The sequence below is a fragment of the Neovison vison genome, chromosome 12, assembly GCF_020171115.1.
Source record: "Neovison vison isolate M4711 chromosome 12, ASM_NN_V1, whole genome shotgun sequence".
NCBI lineage: Eukaryota > Metazoa > Chordata > Mammalia > Carnivora > Mustelidae > Neogale > Neogale vison.
This window is the reverse complement of record NC_058102.1, coordinates 102,736,618-102,754,737: the sequence shown is the minus strand read 5'-3', so window position 1 is coordinate 102,754,737 and position 18,120 is coordinate 102,736,618. Positions and strand designations below refer to the sequence as shown.

The 18,120-nt window shown below is 45.0% G+C and overlaps 1 protein-coding gene across 1 annotated transcript in view; it reads right to left on the bottom strand.

Moving 5' to 3' along the window:
* The window catches only part of ANO2 (anoctamin 2), a 340,666-nt gene that overhangs the window by 22,590 nt on the left and 299,956 nt on the right, over positions 1–18,120 (bottom strand). The window contains exon 21 of the mRNA XM_044226412.1: positions 13,863–14,008. Within this exon, the coding sequence (XP_044082347.1) occupies positions 13,863–14,008 (146 nt within the window). The remainder of the gene's footprint in view (positions 1–13,862; positions 14,009–18,120) is intronic.

The following is an 18,120-nucleotide window of genomic DNA, read 5'->3' as shown; positions in this document are numbered from 1 at the left end:
CAAGAAAAACTTTTAAAAAACAAAACAAAAATAAAGTAATCTGGATTTGAAAAAGAAAAGAAAAGAAGGCATTTGAAGGTTGGCTTTATGGCTGGTAGTTAAGATCTGTCATGAAAACCACGGATCCAAATTTCCAAACGAACTACTTAGGAAATAAAGATAGCAATTCCTCTCCAGTCTGTATGGAGTCACTTGGGGTTTATACAGAGGATCGGGCTCAATTCAGAAACTCTGGAAGTCACAACAGGAAGGAACAGGCTGGAAGGAACAGCTTAAATATTAAGAGTTCACTGCATACAAATGCAACATTGTGATTAAGGGAGAGCCAGTCCACACTTTTTCACCACATGAACAGTGAAACACTAGTTTCTCCAGACGGAGGAAGAAGGTCCAGTGATTTCTGGGAGTCCTGCTACTCAATAATTCAGAGTCTAGTTTGGACAGCAGAATGCAGACTGACAGTACGATGCAGACCAGTCCATATGCAGCTCTCTTCTCTACCTTGGGAACAGAGGCTGGGGCCATGGGAGCCTTCTGGGATGAACCAACCCTGCTGATGACCACAGCAAAGGGCAGGAGAATGTGGCTCTCAGACACAGGGAGCTTAAAGGCTTGGACACTATGGTCTTCTGGAAAAATCTGCCCATCGCTCCCCTTCCATGTCTCTAAGCAAAACTCCAATGCTCAGTCTTCACGGAACCTCAGCCGGCATTTCCTACATATCTACTAGCATAGGACGCATGCTCTCTGGTTCATAAAAACAATCTTCAGTGACAAGTATTATTATTTCCATTTTCAAGTAAGAAAGCTGAGTCTCACAGAGGTAAAATAATTTTCCCAGGGCTGCGGACCTAACAACTGATGAAGCTGGGAAACAAAGACAGCTTCTGAGGTCACCCAAATTCCATGTCCTTTCACCACACAAAAAGGAAAATACCCAGCCCTGATGTGACAGTGTCCATCCCCCTCCCTAGCTGCTTTTATATCTCTTGGGTTTCCTTTATTGGATCTTCTCCAATCTAATTTCTAATCTTCCTGTCGGACAATTAACCAGCAATCTGTACTGGTGTTTTCACTCTCCAAAGCATCTTCACTCACACGTCTTCTGTGGCTGGTGCGTTGGACAGTCCCTGCTGTTTTCTGTGTCACTTCTCCTATTTGGCTGCATTTATGCTGCCTCAAAAACTTTGTATCAGTAGACCCAGTTCAGCTTCTTCTTTTTTTTAAAGACTTGTTTATTTATTTGAGAGAGAGAGACAGAGACAGTACAAGCAGGGGGAGATGCAGAGGGAGAGGGAGAAGCAGGCTCCCCACTGAGTAGGGAGCCTGACGTGAGGCTCGATCCCAGGACCCTGAGACCATGACCTGAACCGAAGGCAGATGCTTAACGATCTGAGCCACCCAGGTGCCCCCTAATTCACCTTGTTAAAACTAGAGAGAATTGAGAGATAAGATCTACTGATTTACTTCTGATTTTCAGAGAACAGCTTAGTGACTTTCCAGTAAATGTTTATTGTGAACAAATGAATGACCTGGCTCACTCACTCTTGTTTACTTTATCCACCTGCAAAATGGGACTGTGAAGACCAGTTATCCATTCCTTCCTCCCATCCTTCCATCCATCCATCTGTCCTCTCATCTACCTATTTGGGCTGCGGTAACACAGCCAGTGAGCTGGAAGGACAATGAAAGTAAGCATGACCAGAAAGAAGTTCCCAAGCAACAACTCATGACTGAGAACCTTTGTTTCCTTTATTCCTTTGCCCTTTCATCTTCCCAAAGGGCTGTAGAAAAGTCAATAAAAAGAACACATAATTGGGTTTACAGAATTTTAGACAAAAAGGAAATGACAGGAAAAGGAGGAAGAAACAAATGTGCAAATTCCAAGGACCCATTCTGGGGCTGTGGCTGAGCAAGAGAGCGCACTCTGAGCTTCCGGGCTTTACAGCTAGAAGAGAAATGGGAAAGCAATGGAGGTCTCGGTAAGTTTTACTTTTAAAGACTGCTTTCCACTTACTCATCCACTTATTTCACAAGCACCGCCTGGGCATCTCCTGCATGTCAGGAGCTTTCTGTAGAACCTCGAGGGGTATGGTATCCAGACATACTGTGGCCTTTTCTCTTAAGTATGTATGGGGAGAGGGACTCCTAGCATGGAAAATGACAAGAAATGTATGCTCCAAAAGCAAAAAAAGGGGGGGTGGCAGGGAGAGAATGACACAGAGAGAAAGAGAGAGAGAGAGAGATGACCTGTGACTCACCCTACTTCCCAGAAATGCTGGAATGAGACCCTGGATACTGCCTGAACTGTGTTTAAATGCCATTTGGAGAAGACGGCAGGTGCCTGATTATCCAGTGAGATGACTCAGTTTGTATAAACAGGATGGCTCAGGGAAAGGAATTTCCTGGCTCTTTGAGCCATTGCCTTGTAGCATACAATCTTGGAGTTCTATGAAAGAATATTTGGGCTTCAGTGCTGATGACTGTACAGATACTCTGGAATATTTCATCACTTACATCTAAGGCACCCTTGGGACTAGATTTGTATGTCTGGTCTGTTGGGAACTTGGAAGTTACCCGGTGTGGTCCCCCCCACCCATGACCAAAGAAAGGATATCAGAATAGTAAAGGGATCTTGGGTGTCATCTGAGTCACTGCTCTATCCAAACCTTTCTATTCTTTAATAGGTGGCTACCTTTACCTGATTGTTACCCAGGGAAGACACTCAGTGATGTCTGCAGCCAGCTCTTTCCATTGCTTTCTGTTCTCTGTCTCAGTGGCAAGTCACTGAGACTTTGGGCTATTTGTTATGGAGCTTTATCATAGCAGCAGCTGACTATTACATGGGATATTTTACCTAAACCACCCAGATGACGGGACAAACCTACCAATTTGTATTGCTGTAGGAGACCTGCCTTTAAAAGGACAGCATTACTTCATTACAAGCACTTGAAAATAAGGCATCTTGGCCCCCAGCTAGGGGGAAGTCAAGCAGTAGACCTTCCCAGCTAAATCAACACAGCCAGGGTGTCGGGAGAGCTATGGTGAACAGAGATGGCTGTAGAGTCCAACTGTCACTTTGTCTTCAAGGTCCTCGCTATAGGATCACCTCTTCCATTCTCTATTCTTCCTTTTTCTTCTTGAAACATTTATGAAGAACCTGCTGTATGCCAGGCCCTGTGGTTAGGTACTATGAATGAATAAGACACAAATTCTGCCCTTGAGAAGCTCCCTTCCCAATTTCATGAACATGAACACAGGCTACTGGTGTTTCATTGTATCACTTATTTACCTGCTAAAACGGTAACAAAACTTGATTAAGAGATTCCTTTGGATCATGACCCGAGCCGAAGGCAGCCGCCCAACCAACTGAGCCACCCAGGTGTCGAGTCCCGCATCGGGCTCCTTGCTCCGCGGGGAGCCTGCTTCTCCCTCTGACTCTGCCTTCCACTCTGTCTGCCTGTGCTCGCTCTCGCTTGCTCTCTCTCTGACAAATAAATAAATAAAATCTTTAAAAAAAAAAAAAAAAGAGATTCCTTTGGAACTTACAGAATTACATTCAGGCCTACCTTCTTATGCCAAATTCCTCTCTGTAACAACCAAACCGCCGTCAGTGTCAGAGAACTACACTTGCAGCCCTTAAAGCAACTGAAGAATTTCCTCCCATCAGGCCCTGGGGAAAACTCCATGATGGGGCTGTGAGGGGCCTGTGGCCAAAAAGCTCTGAAGCCTCATTTTGGGGTTGGGGACAGTGATGATTAATGTCATGGCCTGCTCTTGGGCGAGCATTCTTTCCTCCCCTCAGCGGTGAGGGTGGGGGACTCCCCTTGAAGTCCCCCTTAGTAAGCTCTTCAGGAAAAGGGTTTGATATTGGAGATTCCCTCGAAAGCTTGCTGCTCCCCCTCACAGGTTTTCTCCAGCTTAATCCCTCACTCTCAGGTTTCTCTTTGTCTGGGGCCAGCCCATCCCCACCACCGGGCGGGCGCTGCAGTGCTGTCCAGAGGTAGCTCCCTACCGCCAGCCAGCGCCCCCTCCACGGGCTGATTCCCCAGCCCCACCCCCAACTCCCAGCTTCCCCTTCACCTCAGGACCCCTCCCCCATGCCTGCTGGGCCCTGGGCCCTGGTTCCAGCTCAATTTAGAAAAATGTAAATATAATACATCTCTCCCTGCTGCCTCCAACTGATGACCTGCCTCACCATTACAACTGACAGGCTCAGAGTGGGCTCAGTGCACTTCCTGTCTGCATGGGTGGTCCTGGGGATCATGGGGAAGGAAGCTGACAGCTGAGTGCGGAGCCAGGGATCACCATGTCAGGCACACCAGAGGGAGTGGGCAGCTTTGGTTTCACTGCTCTCCTTTTTGTTCAAAGCCCAAGACAAGGGTCTTTCTGGAATCGAGAGGTCTAGCCTGTTGGGAAGGAAAGAGGAAAGCTCCCTCTACCCCTATCCCTCCAGGAAAGCCCAAGTTCCTGTGGGTCCTGATGAAAGTCTCTTGTGCAACGATCTGGAGGTCTGGAAAGGGGCTCTAGCCTCAGTTTCACTAATGGGCCTTTAGGGCAATGTTAGGCGCCTTGTATCACTCCCTGTGCCTCTTGGCCTCAGGGTGCACATCTAGCTGGATGTGTGAACTGGGGTGCCAGCACTGGAAGACCCCCTGGAGGTTGCCTGGTCCAGTGGTTTGCAAGTCTTTATTCTTGTCAAGACATCAGTGACAAACGGTTATGTGCACCATTCAGTCCCCCTGCAGAGGCCAGGTTCTGTGCGTGCTGAAACCTCTCCTGCTCTCCCACTCGAAAATAATCTAGAAATGTGAGAGAGTGAGGGTGGTGTGGACTCTGTTTTATCTTATATTTTTAAACTACGTGACCGGTAGTAGTGGCACCTGACCCTGTGACCTATTCCGTAGCTGGTTTTAACCACAGATCCGTGGGTCACATCTCCGCAAGGAAAGATCCCCCTCTGGTCTACAGTCCTACCATGTCAAGGAGGAGAGTGAGGCCCAGAGAGATGCTTTGACGTGCTCAAGGCCACACTTCTGGATAAAGGCAGAGCTGGATTCACACCCGCTTCCTACCTGACAGACACCCTGTGAAGATGGGAAGGGGACAGACTCCTTGCTCTGCCCTGCAGGGATCATCTGAAGACAAAAGGGCTTGCTGTGAAGACAGAGGTGCGGAGGAATCAGAAGCAGTGATAGGATTACTACCACCAAACCTCAGTCGTCCCCAGGGATGGCAGAAACTGTGGCCCCCAACAAGGTTCTGACAGTCGTGGGCTTCAGTGTTCTCCTCCCCCCGCAAGCTATTTTCCAGGGCCGCTACCTGAGATCAGCATGGAAGGGTTCATGTCACACGTTCTCTTACTTCCCTGGCTTACTCCCGGGAACGGGAATGGAGTCCGTGATCGGCTGAGTTGGGGGAGGGCAGAAGGCACAATCAAAGGGGAAGAGGGGCGAGGTGGGGACAGGAAAGGAGGAGGGGGGCAGTGAAAGAGAAACAGGGCTAACCTCCTTCTTGGTAATCCAACCACCGGATTATCAGCCAATTCCTATGGAGAACTGACTGCAGCCCTGCTGGAAGGGAGATGTTTCAGCCTAGGTTAAGATATGGGCTGGTAAGAGAAAGGAGAGGCAGAGAAGGGATACCCTCCTGTCTTCAGTCACTCTTTCATGGGGCTCCTTGGTGTGTGTTCAGTGCTAGTGCAGTGCTGGGCCTGCGCTAGGCCCTGTGGTTCCAGCAACCCGCCCCCAGGATGTGAGTTACCAAGAGCTATCGGAGGCGTCCCTGTCTTAGGAGGCAGCTTGTCTGAAATACTGGGGTGGGGGTGCGGGGCAGCTAAAATCCTAAGGAATGGGGGAGGCGGGAGGGGAGAGGAGGAGAGAGCATGGGAAGGGAGAGGCTTTGGGGAGGAGGTGACACCAGAATGAGAAGGCCCAGGGAGTTCCAGGGCAAGGTGGCTAGGGAGTGTCAGACAGGAAAGGAGGGAAAGGGAGGCTGCGGGTGAGAAGTCACTGGGGTCCATTTTGGCTGGACCAAGGGTGTGTAAAGAGGCCTAGGGTTCCATACCTTGAAAGAACGTCCCACAGGGCCTTGGTAAAGATAGGGGAACCCTGGAATTCTTTGAACGATGGATGGTAAGACCAAGGCTAATGCTGGAAATCATCAACAGGGCAGTAGCAAGATGGTGGTGGTTGCAAGGGCCGCGGTGAGGGTGTGCTAGGCAAAGCACCAGGTTCAAGAAGTTCAGCGACTGAGCAGAAGCAGCAGCTTCCAGAGATATTCCCGAGGCAAGATCAAACCCCCTGGAGGTGTGTGGAGACAGAAATGTGAAGGAACAGTGATGTTCTCGGGGCCTGGTGGGCCGTGAAGCATCCCTATGGTCAGGAACGCAGGAGGGTCCCAGGAGCAGAGTCTCCAGGCAGAGGACTGAGAAATGTCTCCCCAGGGATGGAGTCTCCTCTTGGCCTTGTCTAATGCCTCAAAACAAGCCTGAGGGGGAGGCTGGGTGAGGAGTCTCTTGTTTCCAGGCCAGAGTTTACTCTGCCTCAGTACATGGGTTCCCAAACCGACGGCATTTTGGTGAGGAGGCAATGACAGCCAGGGTGGAAGAGAATGGACAATCCTCTGTATATATCTCTACTCAAACAGAAGCTTTCAGGGCCCAGCCTCTCTGAAGAAAGTGCCGTTAGCTGCATTTTGTTTTGTTTTGTTTTTGTTTTTGTTTTGTGACCACGAGGCCCTTGCTTCTAACTGCCCCCTCTCTCTGCCGCTAGCCCCTGAGGTCCTGAAGGGCCTGGGTCCCACTCGTTGCCTCTGTGGGCCCGGTGCCTGGCGCAGGTCCTGACCTAGCAGTACCCTCAGGGAGGGCCAGGATGGGGCCACTGCAGAGGGAGACGTGAAATCGGAGTTGAGCTTAAATCCGAGTCTGAGGGACAGCATCCCACTCTGTCCACTTCCGCTGATGACCTGATCCCCGAAGGCAAAGGAGCAAATTGAAGCCAGCAGGGACTGTTCTTTAAGGCAAGCCCTGATCATAAACATGGTTTACTTCAGTCTTGGAACATGAAAATGGCTGCTTATAAAAAATATATCTAAGTATGTCCACAGTGAAAAGGGAGGCCAGCCCAACTATCATGGGACAGAAAGAAGTGAGGCTTCTCTTTCTCTGCCACTGAAGGCAGGGACCTAAAGTGCCATTCATTCAAGAAACGTTTTTACTGGGGGTGCCCAGGTGGTGCAGTCGATTAAGCTTCCAACTCTTGGTTTCAGCTAAGGTCCTGATCTCAGGATCATGAGATCGAGCCCCACATAAGGCTCCATGTTCAGTGGGGAGTCTGCTTGAGATTCTCTCTCTCTCTCTCTCCCTCTGCCCCACCTGCTCGGGCTCTCTCTCTCTCAAATATAAATAAATCTTAAGGAAAAAAAAACATTTTATTGGGGTCTTACTACATTCCAGAAATTGTGCCAGTGGAGACGAGGTAGGAATAAGGGGGTCTTCTGCCCTCAAACACTCAACATTTTTTCCTCTACCAAAGCAGGTGGGGGGGGGTGGCTGAGAAGAACTGTCAGTGGAAGAACCCAAAACTGCTTCCTGGAGACATGTCTGAGCCTGAGCGACTCAGCAAGAACTTGCTGCAGGCAGACAGACCAGCACCGGCAAATCCAGCCCAGGAAGCAGGAGACAAACAGGTGCGCATTCGCAGAGCCTGCTCCTGGGTGACCTTGGAAGCTACACCCTGCGGGATATTTGAACTTTAACTCAAGGGAAGTCAGTCACGTTGAAGGATTTTATGTAGAAAAGAAAACGTGCTCTGGACTGCATTTTAGAAAAGCCATTTTAAAAAGTGAGAAGGAAATGAGGAAAGAGAGGGGAAAAGGAAGCAGGGGGCAAGTTAGGATGTCTGCAGTCATGCAAAGGAGGCAAGCACTTCTGGCTGTAAAATAAATAAGCCATGGAGATGAAAAGGATAGCCTGGGGAACACAGACAATAATAAAAAAGAAGAGGGGGTGCCTGGGTGGCTCGGTCAGTTAAGTGTCTGACTTCTACTCAGGTTATGATCCTGGGGTCCTGGGGTCCTGGGATCCAGCCCCAGGTCAGGCTCCCTGGTCAGCGGGGAGTATACTTCTCCCTCTGCCTCTGCCCTTCCCCTTGTTCATGCTCTCTCTCTCTCTCTCAAATAAATAAAATCTTTTAAAAATTAATTTAAAAAATTAAAAAGAGGAGGAAGAAGAAGAAAAAGGAAGAACCATTTTGCATTGCTTGAGTGGGAATGCAAAATTGTAAAGCCAGTGATGTAAGGAGCCATGAATATAAAGGATTCTGGATCATACTGAGCAGGCCCCTCCCCAGCTGGAGCTGATGCAAAGTCAGAGAGGAGTCTTGGGAGCAGACAGGCTGGGTGCCATTTCTGGGATGCAACTCCTGAACCCAGAAGTTCAAATTTGCAATTTCAGGAGGGTGTTGCAAGCCTGGTCTCTGAGCAGACCTGCCCCACACATTTCCACCCATCGGTCGACACTCACAGGTCTTGGTCGATGCATCTAGACAGCGGTGGGGGATGGATAGCCCTTGGCCCTCCAAGGTCGTGATCTGGCCTTCACTCCAAGTGAATGAATATGTACAATTGCAAGCACAGTGCCTCCCCCTTCTATTAAAGTTTGACAGGATGTAAACTCATGACCAGGAAAAATGAGACTTCCTCTAATGACTGTGAATTACAGAAGAAATGGGTCTTGTTGCCCTCATTAAGGGCCTCAAAACTTGGGCTTTGTTCAAGAAGCTGGAGGAAGGCTTGAAGGAGGATAACTGAATTTCTGAATCAGGAAGACAATAGTGATCATTTTTTAGATGACCGGAGGAACAAAAGCTTGCGGGGTTTTAGATAAACAGATGACAAAAGAGCCCATTTGAGATGCCAGACTTGACAAATAGAGCCCTAAGGGCTTAGAATTCTCTAAAGAGATAAACATCTTGGAATGTTTACATCTCAGGATTCTGAGTGGGATTCTTAGATTTGCTTTGGGGTCTGGTACCCTCAGTCTATCAACAGTACTGCCCAACCCCACACTCGAGGGTTGGGAAGAACATCCAGGGCTCGCTACACTGAGTGCTTCAGACTGTTGTGTGGTTTTTTTTTTTTTTTTTTTTTAAGATTTTATTTATTTATTCCTTACTTTCTCTTTCTTCTTTGAGAAAGACAGAGAATGGAGGAGCATGGGTGAGTGGGGGGGGATTGGCTGAAGGGGCAAGGGGAGAGGGAGGGAATCTCAAGCAGACTCTGTGAGTCTGAGGGCTCGATCTCACGACTCTGACATCACAACCTGAGTGGAAACCGAGAGTCGGACACTTAAACGACTAAGCTGCCTAGGTGACCTGAGCTTCAGACTGTTTTCAGCCAATTCCTAGATTAAAAGGAAAGAGATTGGACTCTTGACAAGAAGAGTGGCAGGTCACATTCATGGACAGTCTATGTGTACCAAGCACTGTTTTTTAACTACTCTATATCCACGACCTACTTCTCAGAACCATTTTGTAAGGTAGGTGCTATTATCGTCCAATCTGCTTTCTAGATGAGGAAACGGAGCTTGGCTGACTTTATGCATCAAGCCCAGAGTCATGTAACTAGCCAGTGCAGGCTTGGGACTAGAGCTGGGTAGTGTGAATCCAGAGCTTACTCCTACACTCACTTAGTCTACACTACTAGGCCGAGTAATATTTGGTAGAGTTTAGTGTGCAGCCCAGACTTTGACTGTACATGGGAGCAAATACTCCCTCCCAGGGTGAAGAGGATATTCCAGAGGCAAAAGGAATGAAAGGAACCTACCTTAGAAACATAGTCCATGCACTTATATAAAATATGAAATAAAATAGTCATGTCTCTAAAATGACTGATAGCTTAGCAAACTGGCCTAAAGAGGGGCACCTGGGTGGCTCAGTCTTGTTAAGCCTCTGCCTTCGGCTCAGGTCATGATTTCAGGGTCCTGGGATCAAGCCCCAAGCTGGGCTCTCTGCTCAGAGGAGAGCCTATTTTTCCCCTCCCTCTGCCTGCCACTCTGCCTACTTGTGCTCGCTCACTCTCTCTCTCTCAAATTAATGACCTAAAGAATTCTGGGAGTGAGTGTCTGTGGAACTCAGCTGGGAAAAGCCATGTGTGATTCAGCTTCCTCTTCCACAGAAGACTGAATGAGTATCAGTTGAATTGTGGACTGAATCAATAACATTCTGAAAGGTTGACTCTGTCCTGGTCTCCAAACTTGTTCCTCCCCTTACGTGCTTAGTAAGTGTTTGATGAATGAAATAATGAGTGAATGAAAGCTCCTCTGTTTTTTTTTCCTTCCTTTGTCTTACTACCCCCTCTCTGTACTTGCTGCCTGTTTCCTATAGGGAAACACAGTCACAACACTGGCCAAGATTTTACAATTGCTCCCTATGGCCTGGTATGAAACATAAACTTGTGTGATCATCAGGGTTCACCAATAACCTACCAGACCTTCAACCAAACCCTCCCTACCCAAAATCCACCATTTACTTTGGCAACACTTACTCATGGCCAGGAAACTGAACGACCTTGTGAGTCCTTTTCCTTGGAATGACCTCCCTTACTCTTATCACTAATATGTAGACAAAAAGAATCTAAAGGGACCTTGGGGATCAAGTCCAACCTTCTATCTACACTGGAAATCTCTTTAAAACATCCTTGACCCACCATCAACCGAGCCCCACTTTGAAAATGATCCTTCATTTGCCACTTAAAGTTGGTAAACACTTACTTCTGTTAAGAAACCTTCCTTCGTTAATTAATAAAGCATTCATTTACTCATCTTTGTTTATTGGACACAGTGAGTATTTATTATGTGCCAGTAAATGTGCTGGGTCATGGAGGACATGGAAATGAATAAGCCATGATTGCTACACACTGCTCTTTATAATCTGAGAGACTGGGTCTGCAGAAAAACAGATATGTGAGCAATATTACCATAATTCAGAAGGATACACCATCAGTGTGTTTATCATACATAATGCTGGGACAAAAAAGCAAATAATTAATGATCCTCTTAGGAGGAATGGGGCCTGGTCTAGGAGGACTTCACAGAGGAAGCACGGTAAAAGGCCAAGTCTTAAAGGATGAGTCTGGAATATTCAAATCAACAAGGTGGAATGAGGTGACCACAGGCTGAGAATCCCAAGCCTACTGTACACTGTTAATCCCTTCATATCACATTATGTCAGGATACTAAATAATCTGTATTCACTGGAAGAATATTTAGTACATTGCCTTTGGCTCGGTGAATTGGTCTAATCCTTTTAGAAAGCATTTTAGTAAAATAAAACAAGAACTATCCAATGGTGATACCTTCAATCTAGCAATCATATCTGTAAAAATCTACCTTGGGGAATCATTAGTAAATATGGGAAAGATTATATGCATTAAGACAGTATATATTAGATCATTAAAATATGGGAAGAATCAGAAAACGAGCCTCCAATGGGCTTCATTGGAGAATCAGCAAATCAACTATGGTACGTTTATTAGAAGGATCATTTATCATGCAGCTCTTAGTTTTGAATATCATACGACAATGTGGAAATACTCATCTAATACTAACTGGAAAAGGAGCAAGAAATGTGTGCATATGATTACAACTTTGTATTAAAATCATATACATAACAACAAGGGTCTAAGAAGAGACGGCACCAAAATGCTAATAAAAATTGGGCTGAAATGAAGTAAGTTTGGGAGACCTGCTCCCTTCTTTTCTCTATTTTCAAACTTTCTATAACATGGTTTATTTGTTCCCTGATAGCCTGTAGAGAGAGGTGTGTGTGTGTGTGTGTGTGTGTAGGCGTGTATGTTTCATTTAATCTATAGAATGAATTTCTCTACAAAATCAGGGTATAAACATCTTCCCAAAGCTACTAAGTCTAGTTCTCGGGTTTTTTTCCTCTTCTCATTACTTTGTAGAGTGCCCAAGTCTGAACTCATAGTGGGTGTCCGTTCAGTGCTACAGTGGCTGGCAGACTGACCATATATCCCTACGCTCTGCTTTCCTGGCACCTCAAGACCACTGAGAGAAACAGCAGTACTCGACACAGCTTTTAAATGTGCTACACACTCTTCTTGCACTTTGCAGATACTAATTCATTGAATACAATAATCCCATGAGGTAGATATTATTATTATTTATTATTTTATTTATTTATTTATAGCTAAAGCAAATTGAGACACATAAAAATTAGCCACTTACCCAAAGCTGTCCAAATAGCTGGTCACAGAGTCAGGATTTGAACCCAGGGCTCAAGTGTCTCTGCTCTTAAGGACCCAAAAAAGAGGAAGCCTGGAAATAGCCAGTTATCTGGACAGACAGGCAGACAGGCCAGAAAAACCTGCATGGACCACTGGGGGGGTGGGGATGGGAGTGGGGGACTGGGGTTAGAGAGTAGGCATTGGGAGACAGAGCCCAGGGATTTTTAAGGTAAGCCCCTTCCCCAATGGAAGCCTCAACCACTGGCAGCAACTTCTGCCTGACAGGATGGAGATGCAGAGGAGTGGCATCTGGAGTCTGAACAATCACCTCTGTGTAAACACCTGGTTCAGTGCCAGACAGGGGTCCACGGTCAGTAGCACTCAGATAACGTGGTACTACACGTTTACCTGAACTGGGTCCTAGCCTGTTGTTCCTGAAGCAAATATAATGATTGTTCCTACTCTGGTGAGTTTATTTAAGATTACAAAGTACTGATTTTGCCTGGAATTCTAGAACCCCAGGACGAGAACAGACCTTTTATAGCCATCTACTCTGGACCCTGTCCATTCCTCTACCCTTCACATTCACACATTCTTATGAACAGAAGAGAGGGAAATGTCCATGAGAAGTAACAAGCAGGGGACCTGGTGCACAGAGAGGCATTGGGGGGCCCTATTACAAGTCATGAACCAGAGGAAGCAGGAGCCATTACGAGAACACAATGATACGTCCAAAGATAGAATACCGAGTAATTCTTCTGATGGATCTGACTGATGTTTCTTCACACATTCTAGACTGAGTAAATGCTGAGATGATGTGCCTGACCTTTTGGTCCTATGTTTTTAATTCATTAGTTCCAAATCTTGTGAAGGCGCTTCTCAAATATCCACCCCAGTAAAAGGTCAGGACTAGTCCCAAGCAACCAAGCGCTTGAAGGCTGCCAATCTAAGTTAGTAATTATGATGGAGAACTCACGGCTTTTAACCCACATGTGAAATGACTGTGTTCCACAAGCCTGTACTACATGTGCTCCTGCTTTCCAGCCTTTGTCAAGAACAGCAAGAGGCTCTATAACTAAAAATCTACCTCTCATCCCCTACACAAAACATCCCAACTTCTGAAGAGAAAACCTGACACTTTGCCCCACCTGAGTAGAATGGGGGGCTCTCCTATATTTTCCATGTCAAAGATGTCTGTATCCTTGGCCTGAGTGTCCCAGGATTACTTTACTCTTCCTTAATGGAACCTCCAGTTTTAAATTTAAGCCTCATTCTTTCCCTTTCACTATTTCACATTTATCAATGACAGAAACCATGAGAAGGGACCTGAGAGACCAAACTTCTCACTTCATAGATGAGAAGGCGGCCAAGGAGAAGAGTGTATCACCCTAGTGTCAAGGTAGTAATAGAGCTGTTCCTAGTTCTCATTCCAGGGTTCCTTCTGACCTACCCTCATCACTCCCATGTGGCACTGAAAGTGACACTGTGTAGCCATGAAGCCCAAGAAGATGCAGAGACTGCCCCCATCATTTCCCTAACCCCTTTCCCTGCAGACCTCCAAGCAGAACCCCCATGTCAACCTCCCCTAAGTGGGAGGAAAAATTATAGGATCTTACTCATCTCCATGTACTCTGGAGTCAGTCCAGTGTATGGCTCCAAGCTGTAGTCTAGGTCCCACTGCTCTGGGTGCTTTGAGTGGGCAGAGTCAGTTTCTCCCGGTTCCGTCTCATCTTTCAGCTTCCGAAATAATTTCTTTAGTTTCCTGGGAAAGAAAAGGACCAGTCATCAAAAGCCTCTGGCAGACAAAGTTATCTCTAGAGACTGAAGGAGAAAACAACAACAACAAAACAACAAACAACAAAATAAGGCTTTTGGACAATAAAGTCATCTCTGCTCCAAGGACAGAGAGAGAGAGAGGGACATTAAAAAGACTACTTTTCTCTCTAAGACAACATCAGGTTTTTTAACAGGATGATGAAAGGTTCCCCCCACAAAGGGTCCAGTTTCTTTAAACCCAAAGAAACTGAACTCTTCCTGTTGTTTAAGAAGCAACAAGACAGTTGGCCCTTCCTGCCAAATGCTGAGACCACACTATTGTCCAATAGGTGATCTATCCACCCTCTTGGAGAATAAGAGAGGATGTCTAGAGAGCACTAGAAAGATGCTCTCCTCCCAGCTCAAACGTTTTTGGTCCTAATAACATAAACAGCAACATATTTCCATCAAAGCTAACTTAAATGTCTACTACTCTTACGGGTTGAATTGAATCCCCCCAAGTTTCACATATTGAAGGGCTAATCAGATATGACTGCATTTGGGGACAACAGGACTTTTAGGAGGTGATTAAGTGAGGTCATAAAACTGGGGTCCTAATACAATAGGATTGGCAGCCTTATAAGAAAAGGAAGAGACCGTGATCTTCCTCTCTCCACTATCTCCACAGTAAGAAGATGGTTATCTGCAATCCAGGTAGGCAGCCCTCATTAGAAACCAAACTCTGCCAGTCCTTGGTCTTGGACTTTCCAGCCTCCCAAACTGTGAGAATCAGTACCTGTCAGGGTTTTTTGTTTGTTGTTTAAACAACAGGAATGAGTTCACTCACAGCTCTGGAGGCAAACAAAAGTCTCTGTTGCTTATGCCACACAGTCTATGATATTTTGTGATGGCAGCTTGCGTAGACAAGTCAACAAGTGAAATGATGTTTATAATACGATCTTTAGCATAATATCTGGACACAGTAAGCATTCAATAGATAATAAATTTTAATATCAAATGCTAAAATATGGGGCAGCTGGGTGGCTCAGTTGATTAAGCATCTGCCTTTGGTTCAGGTCATGATTCTGAAGTCCCAGAATCAAGCCCCATATCAGACTCCCTGCTCAGTGAGAGCCTGTTTCTCCCTCTGACCTTCCTCCCGCTCATTCTCTCTCTCTCAAAAAAAAAATAAATAAATAAAATCTTAAAAAATTAAATGCTAAAATATGCCTGAGGATACAGTCCTCATGGTATATAGTCTTTTCATACTTTTTGTTGACACACCATCACAGAGAATGAAATTAGGTAAAGGAACAAAGTACCTTCTGATCAATCTAGAAGAAAGTTTCTAGGAAATAGTTGGGAGGAGAATTAATAGCAGAACAGTCAGAATCACAGACTTGAAGAGTTAAAGGGATTTTGAAGGCCATGCTCCATCCAATGCAGGAATTCCCCCCACATTGCCCACCTCTATGCAGCTATTTCCAGAAAAGCATTCGCAATATCATTTAGGTATGGCTTCCATTTTAAATATGCTCCTGACAGTTAGTGGAAATCTAATAGTTCAAAATAATGTTTTGATCAGTGTCCTGTGTAATAATACCATTTGCTATCAAGAAAATGGGGTATAGTGGTGTAGTGTAGTGGGGGAAAGCCTGATCTTTGATGGCAGAAAATAATTACTTAAGACCCAATTTCACAGCTCACCAGGTGTATTTTCTGGGTCAGGCTATTAAAACTCCATAAACTTTGGGGTACCTGGGTGGCTCAGTTGTTGAGCATCTGCCTTTGGCTCAGGTCATGATCCCAGGGTCCTAGGATCAATCCCAGCATCGGGCTCCCTGTTCAGCAGAGAGCCTGCTTCTCCCTCTACCACTCCTCCTGTTTGTGTTCCTTCTCTCACTGTCTCTCAGTCTGCCAAATAAATAAATAAAATCTTTTAAAAAACAAAACTCCATAAGCTTTAATTTTATCTATGAGAAAATAAATATTAACTAGTCCTTAGGGTCAGTTAAAGGAGATAATCTATGTAACACGCTTAACTTAGGGCTTATCCTTGTTCTTATCATCACTACCACCACAACCACCATCATCATCATCATCATCACATTACCATCACAGAAGGATTTAAAGAATGAGCTGAGATCCATAGAAGCAGCAGTAAAATGCAATAGTTCATGGTAAAAAGCAAACAGTAATTCTGTAATAATAATAAAGAAAGAAAAACCTAGGAGGAGCCTAAAGTTTCTGAAGCCAAACAGTGTGGACTGGCTGAGACCCTGCCTGCAGGTCAAGACAGGAGACGTGAAGAAAAAAAATAAAGGAGAGAGAGAGAGAGAAGAAAAGAAATAAAGCGAAAGGAGAGAGAGGGAAGGATGGATGAAAGGGAGGTCCAGAATTAAAACTCAAATTGAGACTTTTGCTCCAGATACCAGTAATCAGAAAACCTGGCCAAATCTTTAGTAAAGAACAATCAGTAGTTTTAATTAAATATGGAAAATTGAGCACATACTTATATCCTTTTCACTTCTGAAATGCTACTAAAATGACAGTGAATGAATTTTAAAATGTCTAAAACCACAAGGTTAAAGAAAAGAGTCATGAGTACAACAGGGTATGAGAGATATTAATAAATATCTTGGAAGACAGACAGTAGATAAAGGGGTTAGTAAAGCTGTGATGGCTGAGTAGGGACCAAGTCCCTACAGGGAAAGACAGCAGAGAAAAGCAAGCCAACTCATGCTGCAATCTCAGAAGGGCTCAGGAGTTTCAGGCACCAGGTAGTGTCAAAGGCAGGCAATAGTGATTGGTCAGTGCACTCTTTAAGCAAGAGCAGACCCTAGTGTCTCTTTCTACCCATATTTCCCAGGTGACTACTATTTTCCCAATACCAGCAGGAGTAAAAAATTTATTCAGAGGAAAAAATGAGCTGGGGAAATTTAGATCTGCAAGAAATCCAAAAAAATGATAGAAAGTTAAAAAATTAATAAACTCGCAGAAAAAATTAGAAAAGACAAATAAATGGACAAGAAAGAAAAGATAAAATTAATCAGTCTAGCAACTCCAACATTTAATCAGAAAGAGAAGACAGAGAAAATTTTAAGGAAAGTAGAAAGCAATACAAGAAAATATCCCAGAGCTGAAAGATATGCACTGTCTGATTGGAAGGATCTACTCAGGATAATGATAAGAAAAAGGACTTCCACCAAAGCCTGTCATCATGAGCTTTTACCACTCTAGGAATAAAAGCTTCCATGTCCAGAGAGACAGATTCTCTAAAATTTATTTGGAAACAAAAAAATAGAACTCTCAACATCAGCCCTTGACACTAGAAAATACTAGAAAAAAATTATTAATATTGAGAAGGCAAATTATTTTTAGCAAGGGATTTTATACCCAGCCAAATTATATATCAAGTGCAAAGGCAGAATAAAGAAATGTAAACCATGCAGGGTTTTAAAAAAGATATCCTTCTAGGCATCCACCCTCATTAAGTTCTGGGAGGCTGAATTTCACCAATCAAGGATATAAAACAAGAGAGGAAACAGTGGAATCCAGCAAACAAGAAATCCACTAGAAAAAGGAAGTGTTGGATCTAACTGGATTGGTAGCTACGCAGAAGGTTTAGTGAACAAACAGTTTTGGTTTGAACAGGAGAATGAAGATTCCAAGAGGATGGTCTGCAGGCAAAAACATGACATCTGATGTGTTTAATGAGGTGATCTGGCAGGGGAAAGTGGACACTTAAATAAGTGCTGCCAATAATGTGTAATGAGTATTATGAAGTTAGAAATTCAGGTAATTATGAAAGCAGAAAACTAACTTGATCTAAATCAGGGCAAGTTTGAGGAGGTATGTAAACCAACTAAAGGATGAAAGATGATGGACCTATGGGAAAGAGGGAGAAGGTGTGTTCTAGGCAGAGAGGATTATCTGTGCAATATTTATTCAATGGCTCAAGGCAAATATGAAAATGGCTCAGAGAAGGGACTGAAAGGAGTTCAAAATGCTCCGAGCAGGTAGTAGGAGAGAAAAAGTGAGGAAACAGAAGAGTGAAAAGGTAGTGCAGGTTCACAGCATGGAAGGCCTTGTCAGCCATCTTAGGCAGAGGCTGACATG